Source organism: Typopeltis vanoorti, unplaced genomic scaffold, assembly GCF_054136105.1.
Source record: "Typopeltis vanoorti isolate ZY-2024b unplaced genomic scaffold, IOZ_Tvanoo_1.0 HiC_scaffold_1354, whole genome shotgun sequence".
In the NCBI taxonomy this organism is placed as follows: domain Eukaryota; kingdom Metazoa; phylum Arthropoda; class Arachnida; order Uropygi; family Thelyphonidae; genus Typopeltis; species Typopeltis vanoorti.
In genome coordinates this window covers 380-14,870 of record NW_028327945.1, presented here as the reverse complement: position 1 = coordinate 14,870, position 14,491 = coordinate 380, and the positions used below count along the sequence as shown (strand labels likewise).

Below are 14,491 nucleotides of genomic sequence, written 5' to 3'. Positions count from 1 at the left end.
GACTTCTGTCGACGTAAAACCAAAGTCCAGAAAACTATCATCATATTTTCGATATTTACGCTTCTTCACACTCTTGCCGCTATTTGAGATGCGCCCTCTTTATTTTCTCTCTCTCACATCGCTTATTACTGTTTAGTAAAACCCGATCCATTTTTAAACCGACATACAAGAAGAAATACTTCAGAAACTTCACTTGACTAAATCACAACAATGTTCAGTTGATACAATCTCCGAAAACTAATTCAACAGTAAGACCGCGAGAAAAACCCACAGCTATTTATATACGAACACAAAGTACCGAGAAAGTTCGAGAAACTACTAAAACAATCGAGAAACTGAATTATTGTAGAGCGCCATCTAGTAACCATTTGTAGAGGCTTCTGCAAACAGTTATTACTAAGTGAGTGACTGGTTTACACCAGGTCCGCTAGATGACGCGTCTTATCACTTTGAATTGCAAATGGAAATAAAATTATGAAAATTTTGTAATCGCGGCGCACACTTTGGGAACCACTGACTTGATGGAAATCTTTCCAGAACGATAGCTATGAAAATAATATTTTTTTGACAAAGTTTATTTTCATCTTCATATATTCAGATTATTTACAAATGTACAATTGAAGTATTACAATTATATTTTTGTCTATTACAAATATCCAGTAGATAATGTTAAGTGAATATCTGATTTAAATATGGATAAATAATAATTTCGAGAGATATTAGTGATATTGAATATGGAATAATTTTATATAAATATAAAATTATTTATATTTACATAATTCCTTTTGCTTTTGGTCATTCACATTTATATTTCAATCTGCTGTTAATTTTACTTCACAAATTACATTTACAGTTTGTTTTTTGTTATCAGTAGGGAATGCTGAATGGATTCGTTTCACTTTTTAACCTTGCTATTTTTTTTTAATCAATAATAATAATTTTTTTTAGTAATAATAGTTTATTATCTCTCTAATAATTACATGAATATACTAAAATTTAGGCAACAATGCAACTTTTTCTTGCAAAATGGTTCAGTAAAAATTATAATTACTCGTAATATCATTATCATTTGTTGAATTTCTCATTGACACACGAGTAAAAAAGCGTGTATTATTACCATTAACAATAATCAAAGTAATACTTCACGCTTAATAACTCACAAGTTAAACAATATTACTTATATTGCAGTTTACATAATAATAATTTTTTTAATTTAAATATGTAAATTAAATATATAATTTTAAATTTAAATCTATAACTAAAGTGTTACTATCACATTTTCTGTTTACTACAAGTATTCATTACAGAATGTTAAGTGAATAATGTTAGATAAATACTACTACTACTGAGATGTAACTCAACTGCACCCTTGAAGCTTTGTAATTAGCTTATCTGAGGGTGATACTGGTTATATTTACTGTAAATATAAACACAACTGAACTTTTTTTACATAGTGTTTCAGTACAAATGATAATAATATTGCGAGTAATTATAATTTTTACTGAACCGCTTTGTAAGTTATATATACAGTATATATATATATATATATATATGGTGTTCGGGATAAATTTGACAGTTTCGTAAGGAAAAAGAAAATCTTCTTTGTATCTATTAAATTTAATGAATTGACAAAAAAACATTACAGGCAGAGTTAATTACAATACTATCAACAAGATTTACTCAAAATAACCACCATTAGCATCGATCACAGCTTCAATTCTGCTTCGGAACCTCGAACAAGCTGATGCTACAGTCTCCCTGGGAAGGGCCGCAAAAACTGTTTTAATTTTATCCATTAACTGGGCTTTTGTATTACTGGAAGTGCGATTGGTGTCTTTTTCAACTGCGCCCCATACAAAATAATCCATGGGGTTAAGGTCTGGGGAGTTTGGAGGCCAAACATTTGGACTGGTGAAGTCGTAGAAATTTTCAGACAACCATTTTTGACTTTTCCCAGAGGTGTGGCAAGGGGCCGAATCCTGCTGCCATACATACGGCCTACCATTGCCTACCCTTGTTATCCAGGGCTTGACTACAGTTAGCAACTCCACGAACAAAGCCCGAATTCCAATGCCAGGGTTCTTCAACACCTGTTCCTGCAGATTTGCGAGGAATTCTGCTGTACGAACGCAATCAGATCGTCTGCTAGGGATCTTTCTTCTTGCTACATCCTCGTAGTCACCATTGCAAGTCTCTAGTTCATGCCTGATTGTTTTTACTGTATTCAGGGAGCATTGGGCAGCAGTCGTAATATCCTTATTTTGATGGCGGGCACGAATCATCATGATACAAGTTATTCTCTTCCATGATTCAGGTGGGTTCCAGCTATCCATCCTTTCTGACATCTTGTATGTGAATGAAGAAGGGTCCAAACTTTTAAATGAAGAGAAGTGTGTGTTAATACATGTAACTTACGGAAAAATATAATTAATTATAAATATGTCAAATTTATCCCGAACACCCTGTATATATATAACTGGTTAACTTGTGAGTTATTAAGCGTGAAGTATTACTATGATAATTATTAATATTAAAAAAAAGAATGTGAACCATCAAGACGGATGCAACAACACAGGATATATCGGCAAGTTCACTTTGATCAGACCTTTCTGATCATTCATTATATATATATATATATATATATATTATTGATTTGGTTGCTGTGTTGGAAGTAGGCAGATGTTTGGGAGGTCAAATGAATGATCAGAAAGGTCTGATCAAAGTGAACTTGCCGATATATCCTGTGTTGTTGCATCTGTCTTGATGGTTCACATTCTTTTTTATTGTGGGCTTCTTTTTGAACTATTTAGGAGACTTTTTTTTTTCACAGTGGAAGCCTTTCTATGTCTTCTGTGCTTTTAATTTGTATCTTTGTTCTTTGAAGTTTGTGACTTCCTTATGAATATCTTGGCATCTCTGGTCCACAAAAATTGGTAATTTTTTTCCATTTTTGCTTTTCTTGCTTGGTACAACAGATTCTGGTTGAATGGTGTTAAACATTCGGATAGGAAGATTGGTGTATTGTCTTGCTGTGCGTTCAGGTCCTTGGCAACTGGTTTTTTCTGCCTGCTGGCTTTTTTGAGATTGTCTCTTGTGGACTTGCTCTTAAGACGAATGCAGACTGGTGCAGATCGTGGCAAGCCTTGGTTTTTGCTCTTCCTAGGAATCCAATTTATGGTCTGAATGTCGTTAAGCTGTAAGAAAAACCACGTCTCTGAGGTTTTCTGTAGGTGCAGTTTCTGGAAGACCGTTTATGACAAGATCTTCTTTATGTTGTTGCTGATTTAAACGTTCGTATTGTAGTTTCAGAGAATGAAGTTTTTGACGGAGTTCGGATGTCTCTTTCATCAAATTGTGTTGCCTGTCATTTAGTGCGTTAATGCTCATTTTAATGTCTTTTACCGTTTGCAACACTTCTATAACTGCTAAATTATTATGTTTTACCAAATCTTCATATTCGCTAGATTTTTTTGTTATTTGTTCGTTCTGTTTATTAAAGAGTTCTTGCACAAGGTCTACTAAGTTATCTTTTATGGTCTCTAGACCGTTTCCTATTAGCATATTTAAGGAGTTGAAATGATAGGACTCACCTACATTTTTTTTGTCTGTTCAGTTCGTCGTGTGATTTTGCCTCCGGTGTAATCGGCTGCGTCGTAGGTGGCTGCTTTAAGTGCGTTTCTTTGTTCTTCCAACTAATAATAATAATAATAATAATAATAATAATAATAATAATAATAATAATGTTTGTTTGGGTGGTATATCTATTTTTTTTCTCGAAGCTTCTGCAGAGCTGATCTGAGGAAGCATATAGATGGAGATGGTTTTGTTTTAATACCCGTCGCAAGCAAGGTGTTGATTTAACTGTTTATGTGCTTGGAAACTTATATATGAAGATTGTGTGTGTGTGTGTGTGTGTGTGTGTGTGTGAGAGAGAGAGAGAGAGAGAGAGAGAGAGAGAGAGAGAGAGAGAGAGAGAGAGAGAGAGAGAGAGAGAGAGAGAGAAATTTCCCATTAATGTTCGGTTTCGCTATAATATTTATATACTCGTAGATAAGTATTTTTATGTGTGTCGGAGCAATGTCTTTTAATCGATATAGTTTGCTTGCTATTATCCTAGTTTGTTGTGTAGGTGGTTTGTACGGCTGTTCCAACTTTGATCAGCATCGAAGTGAAGTCCGAGAAAGCGTGTTGTTTTCGCCTGTGTGATGGTTGTGGTTTTAGGATCAGTGCTTTGTGTATGGGAAGATGGATGTCGGATAGTCAGATATTTAGTTTCTATGGAAAGGTTTGGAGGTTTTTGAATATCATTAGCTTTGTTTTTTCAGGTTTTATATATATGCCGTTTTCAGTTAACCAGTTAGTGATTTGATTGATGTCGTGTTGCATATTTGTGTAAGCTATTTACAAAAATAAAGAGCCAAAAGGCTTCAGTTCGGCGATGCAAAATTATATAAATCAAGTGGATATTAAATCCAGCATTATTTCAAAGCCGAATGTAGAGAACTCAATAAAATATTCTGTCTCAACTTTTTTTTTTTTACATGTGAGAGTGGCAAAGATAATGCAAACATTCCAATCTACACAGAAGCCTACGCACCGATACCAGTGCATTCTTGCATCTAGGGATAATGTTTTTGACTATTATGCAATAAATTATGCATTAGGATTTAAATATAAATACAAAAAAAAATTTAAATGCTAAATCCGTAGAGAACACAAAAGTCTGCGATTAAACCTATTACATAATGTGTAAAAATGTAAACAATACATTTTTTATTGTATTGTTTACCAGAAATGATATTTTGAAGATTTAGCACCAGAAAACTTAAGATTCTTCATTTGGATAGTAAATACGAAATCTTTTCCTACTATGAGCGATTAGGATAAACCAGAAGAATGTGATAGTCAACTATGACATTTTCAACCACTACTACGGTTTCAACAAGCAGACGAAGTTGCTCATCGATTAGTAGAAAGTTGCTGGTAGTGGACAAGAATAAATAATTTGTCTATGGTAAACATTGTGACATGTTCTAATTTAGTAAAGAACTAAACGACCCTTCGAAAGAACAATATCGATCTATCATATTATCAAGAGTTGTCCATGGACAGTAATTGTTTCTTTAATGAAACCACCGAAACCATTGGTTTCGGTGTTTTCATTAAAGGCTTTTTATAATCAATAATTTTTTTTTCCCACTGGATGAAATCATGCAGTCTTCATACGACTGTTGCACGCTAATTGATCTTAGTTACTGTTCGTGAACTGGCAGATGAGCTTCTTCGCTATGGAGGTTTGGGGGACAGCCAACTTCGTTTATTTTCTCTCGAGCTTAGTGCGAGATATTTTACATCAACCTGACCTTATCGTAGTGAAGGATTCTGAAATTGGTACGTAGGATACGCTATATAGTTGAATAAATGTCATTTGTTTTATAATATCTGGTCAAAATTAATTCCAATGAATAAAATCGAAAATACTTTTGGTTTTTTATTTCACATTTTCCTTGAGCTAATGCGAAAACAACAAATACTGTTTTTAGACATTTCAGTGAAACAGTTTTTTTTTTATGTGAATTCTATCCACGAAAGTTTATGAACCTGCAAGACATTAATATAAGCATAGAGGCCAGTCAAACAGTTCGAGAATCGTCTAGAAATCATTCTCGATGTGGACATGGAACACTTCAGGCCTCCAGTATATAGCATGGTGATCTCACCTAAACATATCACCTGTAGTGAAATTCTGTTAAATATCTTGTTATTTTTTATGGGCTGTGGCTGTGAAAATGCTAGATGAGAGATGGTAGAATAAACACATCGGGTAAAAAATATCCCATTCTACATATGTACGTATATACCATATGTATGTATATACGTACATATATACATACGTACGTATGTATGTACGTATATACATAAGTACATACATACATACGTATTTATGTATGTATTGCGTTCATGACGATCAATAGCGCCTTACGACTAGTCAATCTTGTGAATTACTTATGAATTACTTGAATTTTGTTTGAGAATGTTTCATAAACAAATAGACAATTTTTCAGAAAAACCAAACTGTACTTTAAAACAATTTCTGAAATATTGAATTAATTTAAAAATTGAAATAAGTTTTAATTTTTTTTATTATTTACTTTTTAAATTCATCTTGTATTAAAACACCTTTCAGTTCTTAGAAATGATATAAATCTAATTTGAGTTACATCGATTTCTGACGATTTCTTCACTATTTGTTTTTAAGTAATTTTTACGACATTTTAGTTTTAAGCTCCGTTTCATATCAGTTTTTTTTTACATCTTTAAGTATTTTTTATTATAATTATTTGACACCTCCAAATATAAGTTTGGACACACTCTCCCTCGATGAGTCTTTGGACTCATCGAGGGAGAGTGTGCCAACAGAATAGAACGATTGGGCCCCTTCCAACTACTAACTGCGCTCAAACTTACTTAACTGAGCCATTAGTAGGAGAGGCTCTACCAATCGACCAACGTATGAGTTCTCATTTACGTATTATTAAACACATCAAATAATTACAGTAATTCGCCTGCATCTAAACATACCAAATAACAAGGCTTATCTACCATATCGGTGACGAATAAAGCTAATATAGCAAGAAACGTTAAAAGATTTTCGCAGTTTCCCACTTACTATTATTAGTCAAACCGAATAATGAAATTTATTCATTAAATGCTTTAATGAAAAATGCGTAGTTATTCTATATGTAAAATAACGTAGAATTTCATGCTTGCTTTACCTAAATATACCATTTATTCTGCTGGATCATAAAATTATCATTAAATAATATTTCATTATAAAATATTAATACCAAACAAAATAATATATATATATTATTTTCTAAAAAGTTAACTAGTGTTTTTTAATTTATTACAGATTCCGAGCATAATATCCTATCATTGATTCACAGTGCTCACATTAAAACTACTTTTGTTACTTCTGGATCGTCTGACATGAACTTGTCCGAAGTGATCACTAGAGGTCCTCACCTTACCTCCAGATATATCTACGTTTTCTATTTTTATGATTGTTCGATAGAAGCAAATATTTTCAATGACGTAAGCTGTCTTTCTAGATGTAATACTGTAATTACGGTAGTTGAATTTCAGAATTATTTAGTACTGGGGTTACAGTGATTATCCTTTTTGTTTATTATTATTATTATTATTATTATTATTATTGGAAATTGCAAACTGATTGAAATGATTTTAATTTTTACTCTAAGGAAATAATATGACATGGTTGAATTTTAGAATCGTTTTATACTGACTTTAATACCTTTAATACCTTTCGCAGGAATGGTACTATATCTCATTGCATTTGTCTAAAATTGGCTACTCTATCATCACACAAAAATCAATTAATAAATACATTTATGAGATATATTGTTTGGGATGTAAGATAATCCCATCGCACAAATGGTAATGCAAAGACTGATATGTACAACTATGAACATCTCTATCATCACCTCATATCATCTGAGGGCGGTTCATTTGTGTGAGAAAGAGATCAACAGTGCGAAATATGTAATCGGTTGTTGTTGTAATCCAAGGGGTATAAGGGAGAGTGTAGATAGTATGTATTAGCAAATTTGCACGATGAGTGAAGGTCGAGTAATTATTATGGGGGATTTTAACTTTGGGGACATAGATTGGGAGAAGGAATGGTCTCAAGGAACAAAGGAAATGGAGTTTATACAATTGTTAAGAGATAACTACCTGAGACAGCATGTAATGGAAGGGACAGGAGATTCGAGAGTGTTAGAAGTGGTCATAGCATCGGAGAACATATCAATAAGTAATTTAGTTACATTCTCTCTCCACTTGGGGAGAAAATGGGAAAATGGAGATCTCATGGAAGCGATCATGTGGTCTTGACTTGGGAGATTGTAGGATGTGCTAAATATTCTGTTAAGAAGCGGTATATGTGGAATTACAAGGCTTGGTGATTATGATCTAGCTGAGAAGTCAGATTTCCGCAGCGCTAGGGCATGAGAATTTGAAGGGGAGAGATGGGGATGGTGCGTGGGAGATTGTCAAGGAGTATTTAAAGAAAACTGTATCAGACTATATTCCCAGAGTCAGAAGGAGAAAAAAAGTAGGATGAATAATATTATTAAGCAGGAGTTGCAGATAAAGAAAAGGTTGTGGAAATTATAAAGAAAAAGGAGATGAGTGTTCCCATGAGCAGTACAGGCAAAGAGAAGGAATGCCAAAGCTAATTTTGAGAGAAAGTTAGCTGATGAGTCCAAACGAAATACTAAGGAGTTCTTTCCCTATGTGGCAAAGTAAAAGAAAGAATAACCATAGAAGGATGACTTTAAAAAGTGTTGATGGTAGAGAAATTACAGAAGCAAATCAAATAGTTGAGTAACTTAATGATCATTTTGCAAACGTGTACCATCTTGGTTGTGATATTGCAATGCCGAATGTGTCATTCGGCAGACGAAAGGTAGACGAAATAGAGGTGCTTAGTATATTACAGAACCTTAATGCTAACACTGCCATTGGGTTAGATGGCATATCGGCCCATGTTTTAAGGGAATGCAAGAGAATCAGTACCTCTTCTAACCAGGCTGTTTAGTTTAATCCTCAGTTCTGGTAAAGTTCCAATAGAGTGGAAAGAGGAGAAAATAATTCCACTTCATAAGGGAGACTCCAAGACAGGTTGCAAATTATAGACCAATCAATATATCTGTAGTGGTAGTTAAGGTTTTGGAGAAATTGGTAAAAATTAGAATTCAGGACTGGGTGGACAGCAATATGATACTTTATGAGGGGAAACATGGTTTTGTGAAAGGTAGGTCTTGCCTCAGTAACATGCTTACTTTCTAAACACATGGGCTGATATGGCAGTAACAGCAGTAACAGTGGAGTTGGTTAAAGGAAATTCTTACTCAGTGATACTGCTGAACTTTGCAAAGGCATTTGACAGGATTCCACACAGAAGTCTGTTGCATAAATTAGAGCAAATGGATATGGTTCCGAAGGTGGTGATTTGAATTGGGGGGTGGCTGGTGGGTAGATATGAAAGAGTGGTTTATGGAGGCGCTGAGTCCAGGAGAAGGGAGGTGACTAGTGGTGTACTTCAGAGCTTAGTGCTTGGTCCTCTATTCTTTAATTTGTACATTAACGAGATTGAAAATAATTTGAAAGGAAATATACACTTGTTTGCTAACGATACAAAAATTTGGAAGAGCGATAGTCAATTCAGATGATGTAAATATCTTGCAGGATGACTTTAATAGGCTGACGTATGGACTGAGGTAAATGGCTGTCAGTTTAACGTACCTAAGTGTAAGGTGATGCACTTCGGGAGGATGAAATTAAATGTTGTTTATAATATTAATGGAACAGATCTGCAAGAGACTCGGGAGTTATTGTGGACAGAGAACTTAAGTTTAAAGGGCATACTGCAAAGATTGCAAAAGATCACATCAAATTACATGGTTGTTGAAAAACACACTAACAAGCAGGGATAAGGAAGTGATTGTTCCACTTTATAAGGCAAGAATAAGACCGCATTTGGACTATTGCGCACAGATCTAGTCACCTGGATTTCTTGGTGACGAAGAATTGTTGGAGAGGATTCAGAGGCGAGTTACAAATATTGTTGCAGGTCTGTGGGATGTTCCCTACGAGGATAGATTGAAAATCTGTGGGCTCCAAAAACTAGCTGATAGACCTAGGAGAGGAGATGTGATAGAGGCATATAAATTATTAAAGGGATTTCACAGGATTGATACTGATGACATTTTTAAGACCAGATCAGGAAGGGAGAGAACGAAAGGCCATCCCAGGAGGTTGGGTAAGAGTGTGGTAAATGCTTCGTCTGTGAATGAATTTAAAGAGAAGTATGATAGGTATTGTGTGAATAATGGTTAGTGTGTCAATGTAGGGTCTCTCGCGATGAGTCTTTTGACTCCATGGAGACACCGTTATAATAATAATAATAATAATAATAATAATAATAATAATAATAATAATAATAACAAAAATACTACTCATACGATAATTTTAATTGCGATGTTGAAAACGCACATTGACATGTAAACTTAGAAATTATTTTTGCATCTTTAAAAGGCCTAAATACTGCACATGGACTACTAGCACACGTTTGTCTGGTGAGCACCAAAGGGATAAAGAAGCCGTGGAGAGGCTTTGAAGAACAGTTAGAAACTTGATTTTGGAATAATAAAATTTTGTTTATGAGGGCGGATTGAAAGTATGCGGACCGCAGACATTGGTAGACAGAAGAAAGAGGAGGGATGGGGGAGGGATGATATGATAGATGTCTGTAACTTTTGAAAGGGCCCTATTAGAGTTAATAACAATGTTCATTATGTGGAAGGTGGTTAAAAAAGTCTTAGCACATTGAATGATTAGGTATTTTAAATAACTAATAGACTGGAATATAATTTAAATTCGATTTCTTTACTTTAGGTTACTTAAATAAATTCTTAGTCCTTGGGAAGCTTTCAAAAATTCCTTCTAACTCTATGGCAACAATTATATAAGTGAAAAGACAAAATGGTTTAAGTTACACTTTTAACGTTTATCATTGCAGTTTAGAGCATGCGCACCAGAGTCCATTCGATGGTTCCTGTTTATTCCAGTTAACACCTGCGCAAGTGCGTTGCCATCACAACTGCTTTCCTCCCTTTGTGCATACGACGTCACGGTGGTGTGTCCCAATACCACTACAGACAAACTGGTAGATTTCGAGATATTCCAGGTAGTATGATCGTAGTGTGTCTTATTATATTTTAATTTTGGACTTTTAACATAATGAACGTAGAGAGTTCAATTGATTGAAGCCGTTTTACAATCGAATGTTTGACTCTGTGTTATGATGTTATTACGTCAAACATGTTTAAATAATAAATACAAATTTTTGCTAGTAATATTCAGTAATAATACCCAAAGGAAACCCATTTCCGTTTCCTTCATTAGTGCAAAAATCAATATTTAAAATAATTCTAAATCGTTTAAATACAGTTATTTGTAATTTCTACAAAATTATACACTTAGAATAAAATTTTGTCTCGGTAATCCGCCCACAGTAACAAACGTAGTCGATCCCTTATATGGTTACTTTAATGTACTTTTTCGATGAAATCTGACAATTTTCCTTTGCTATGGGGCATCTTGTGAGAACCTTATATTCATTTTCAAATTTCTCTAGTGGTTCAAATCATTTATAACGATAATCGAATAACTAAACTAAATAGTTCGATATTTCTACTAAGTACTTTTAAGTACCTAGAATATTATCTAGGTACTTTAAAGGTACTCACTCAACAAACACTGAATTTGCATTTGTCATTGATTTGTAATGTTTTGTGTAATTAACGCTTCTGGGCTAGCTGGAAGACAATGTTAAAATTTTACGATTATGATGATTTTGAATTTTTGTTGTTGTTGTTGTTGTTGTTGTTGTGTGTCTTTCCAGGGTGTTGACAGTATTTGTTTGTAATGGTAAAAAGTTGGTATGTGAACCTTTACCTTCCTTATTCTATTATTAATTCAATTATCGTTTACTTCAACGCAATTATATTCTTCCAGGAGGCATCAAAAAGACCGCAAGTTACAAGAGATCATTACTTTTTTTTCTGGATTTGGTTCAATTAAATTAAGATCCTCAAAAGCATATTATTCGAAAATGCAGTAGGTGCACATCCCTTAAATCATGTTGACTGACGTTTGAAGGTTGATTACAGCCGCTCTCTACGTTCACCCATCACTGACTGCTGAGTTTGAGAATATTAATGAAGTAAGACTTTCATGGGAGTTTGTTGCGGACAAGTGCCGCCATCTAGTGGTCATCAGTTCTAATATGTATTTATGTCTGTTGGGTACTGAAATGGGATTTCCTTTCATATTATACTACGTAATTCATTGTTTATCGTTTGTGAAAATTCCCAATCCACAGCAGATATTTCTTACAATCTCAAACTTTTCTTTTCATTTTCAGATTCAGAATAAATTGCACAAAACCCTCTACCGGAATAAGTGGCATTCGAAGATCAAGAAATTCGAAAATAAAGAACTCCACATTCCGAAAAAGGACAACGTTCTTAGTCTGAAGGGGAAATCTTTAAAAGTTGCTGCAATTTCCGTGCGTTTCCCTTTTCATTTATCATTTTCTTAAAGTTTAAAGACTTATGCACAGATTTTCTTTTTTCGTTGACATAAAATGTTGTAAGATTTTTTATTACCTTTCATTAGTTAGTAATATATAAATAATTTAAGATAAATTTCAATATGTGATTATAGTATTAATAGTAATACTCTTCAGTAATAACCAATTTACTGTTAACGATACGAAGCACAAGACGCCATTTCAAATTGAAAAAAACGTACGTCAGAACATCAGTATAAAAATATCGTCAAAATGTTTTCGAATTTGCTTAGTGGTCGATACAAAGGTGACCACGTGATCATTTTACTGGCACAGATGAAATAAATAAGACATGAAAAGCGCTTAGCAACTACAAACAAACATTGTGTGTCATACATATGCAAGTGCAGGCAGCTTAGATGTCAAATATTTCTTCGCTATCGATTAAAAGGCGAAGCAAAACAAAACTGGATCTTATGATCAATGAAAATTATTACGATGACTAGTAATATTAGTAACTGTGCAGCCGTGTCAAGTCCAAGACGCTGGATTCTGACAGCTGAATCTGTTAATTCGTTCCACGCATTCTCCAATCCAAAACTCAGTGGGCACTCCATAGGTACCCATCCTCTTACTCAATTTCCAGGAATTAAGTCTTGTTCTTCTTCTTCCTCGTGTGAGCAAGTGTTCAAGCACTTTTTCCCAGTATCAGTCCTACAAAACCCTTTAAGGAACTTAAATATTTCTATGGCATCCCATCTGTTCCGTCTGTCAACTAACTTTCGTAACCCACAAATCCTGAATCCATTTTCATAGGTAGAATTCCACGAACCAATCACCGCATATTAACTTCAACTCTCTCTCTACCAGCCCCACAAGATCTTTAGTTCCATCGATGTGTGATTCAGCATGTAATCATTCATTCCAAAATGAATAAGTTCACACTTTTTCTGCATTCAAACTGTCATTTGTTATCTTTTGGCTATACACTCAGCCTATTTAAATCGTCCTAATATTTTCGACATCAATTATTACGATAATTTTGCATCATAAGCAAACAAATATTTCCCGTCAAATCGTTTATGTGCAGATTAGACAGTGCCGATCTCAGAAGAAATACTATTATAAGTTGGATTGTAATGAACGACTTGGAGAACTTTCCTAAGTAGGTTTTATGTGTGTTGGTCTTTAGCACAAGTAAGTAGATTTCCTCTTTCCGGGGGATAAAAAAGACCTTTTTTTACTCCGTAATCAGACAAACAGACTTAGGTAACGATGTATTAACAAAATAATGCAAGTTAGTGTTTAGGAACACAAATTGGCTGCAGTCGTTTGCTGGATTTTCAGATTATTTTCATCCGTTACACATCGATAGACTGATAATAGTCTATCCATGTGTCATCACATGCCGATAAAGTATTTTTTTTTTACTCTGATATTTCTATTAACAGATTCTGAGTCTATTTCATGTCGTGACCAGCGAAGATGGAAAACTTATCCCCATTGGAGGACGTGAGTTCGATCTTTTTCGGCTATTTTCGGAAAGGCTGAAATTTAAGTAAGTGTTGGCTACATATTTTCACTGGTTAACAAAAGCCTAAATCTTTATTTATTTATAATAAATCGGTAATAAATTTTTTCTTTTAAACATTCTTTTAATATTAATATCTGGAATTAGACGCGCTGTCATACTTTAGGCTTAGCTTAGTTTCAACTCCATTTGGGCAAATTGGATCTCGAATCTGCTTTTCTGTCAACAGAATTCGGATGTCGATCATTTAGTTAGAAATAAAATGACGTTGCATTATATCTGCACTCTTCGTGGATTATGAACTGGTTGCATTTTCGTAAGGATTTTCTTAAACTCTAAATCTTTTTACTAGGTATAGCATCGTGATGCCAAAGGAACGTGAGTGGGGCTCGCCATACAGAAACGGTTCATGGTCTGGATTGATAGGGTTGTTAGTCCGAAAGGTAATGATCTCTAAGAATTAATTCTTGTATGTACTCTTAGGCTTTATATAGGATTTATTCTTGTGTTTTGTCACACTTTAATTGCTCTACTATTCTGCGAAAAAAATCAGCATTATCAGGAATAAAACTTTTAGAATTTTAAAATAAACACTCGGTATTAAAATTATTAGAAATGTCTTCATTTCCAGGTTATCCAAGAGTATACGCATATAATGACATGTTAAATGTATCAGCTATAAACAGACATTGGAATACCTTTGACGAGACATAATCTGCGTTCACGTTCGTGTAATAATGGACAAAGGTCATGAGAGTCAAAATCCAGTGCACTGAACGTGTCGCTATATTTCGGCTATTGCT

The 14,491-nt window shown here is 34.1% G+C and overlaps 1 protein-coding gene across 1 annotated transcript; it reads left to right on the top strand.

The window, feature by feature from the left end:
* Nucleotides 1–4,146: 4,146 nt before the first annotated feature.
* On the top strand, nucleotides 4,147–14,131 carry LOC150092224 (uncharacterized; the record flags this gene model as incomplete). Its single annotated transcript, XM_090415197.1, has 6 exons — nucleotides 4,147–4,311; nucleotides 6,914–7,095; nucleotides 10,604–10,771; nucleotides 12,011–12,154; nucleotides 13,609–13,715; nucleotides 14,041–14,131. Coding segments are annotated over exons 2-6 (615 nt in total), but the record flags the coding sequence as incomplete, so codon positions are not given.
* Between the last annotated feature and the right edge of the window lie 360 nt (nucleotides 14,132–14,491).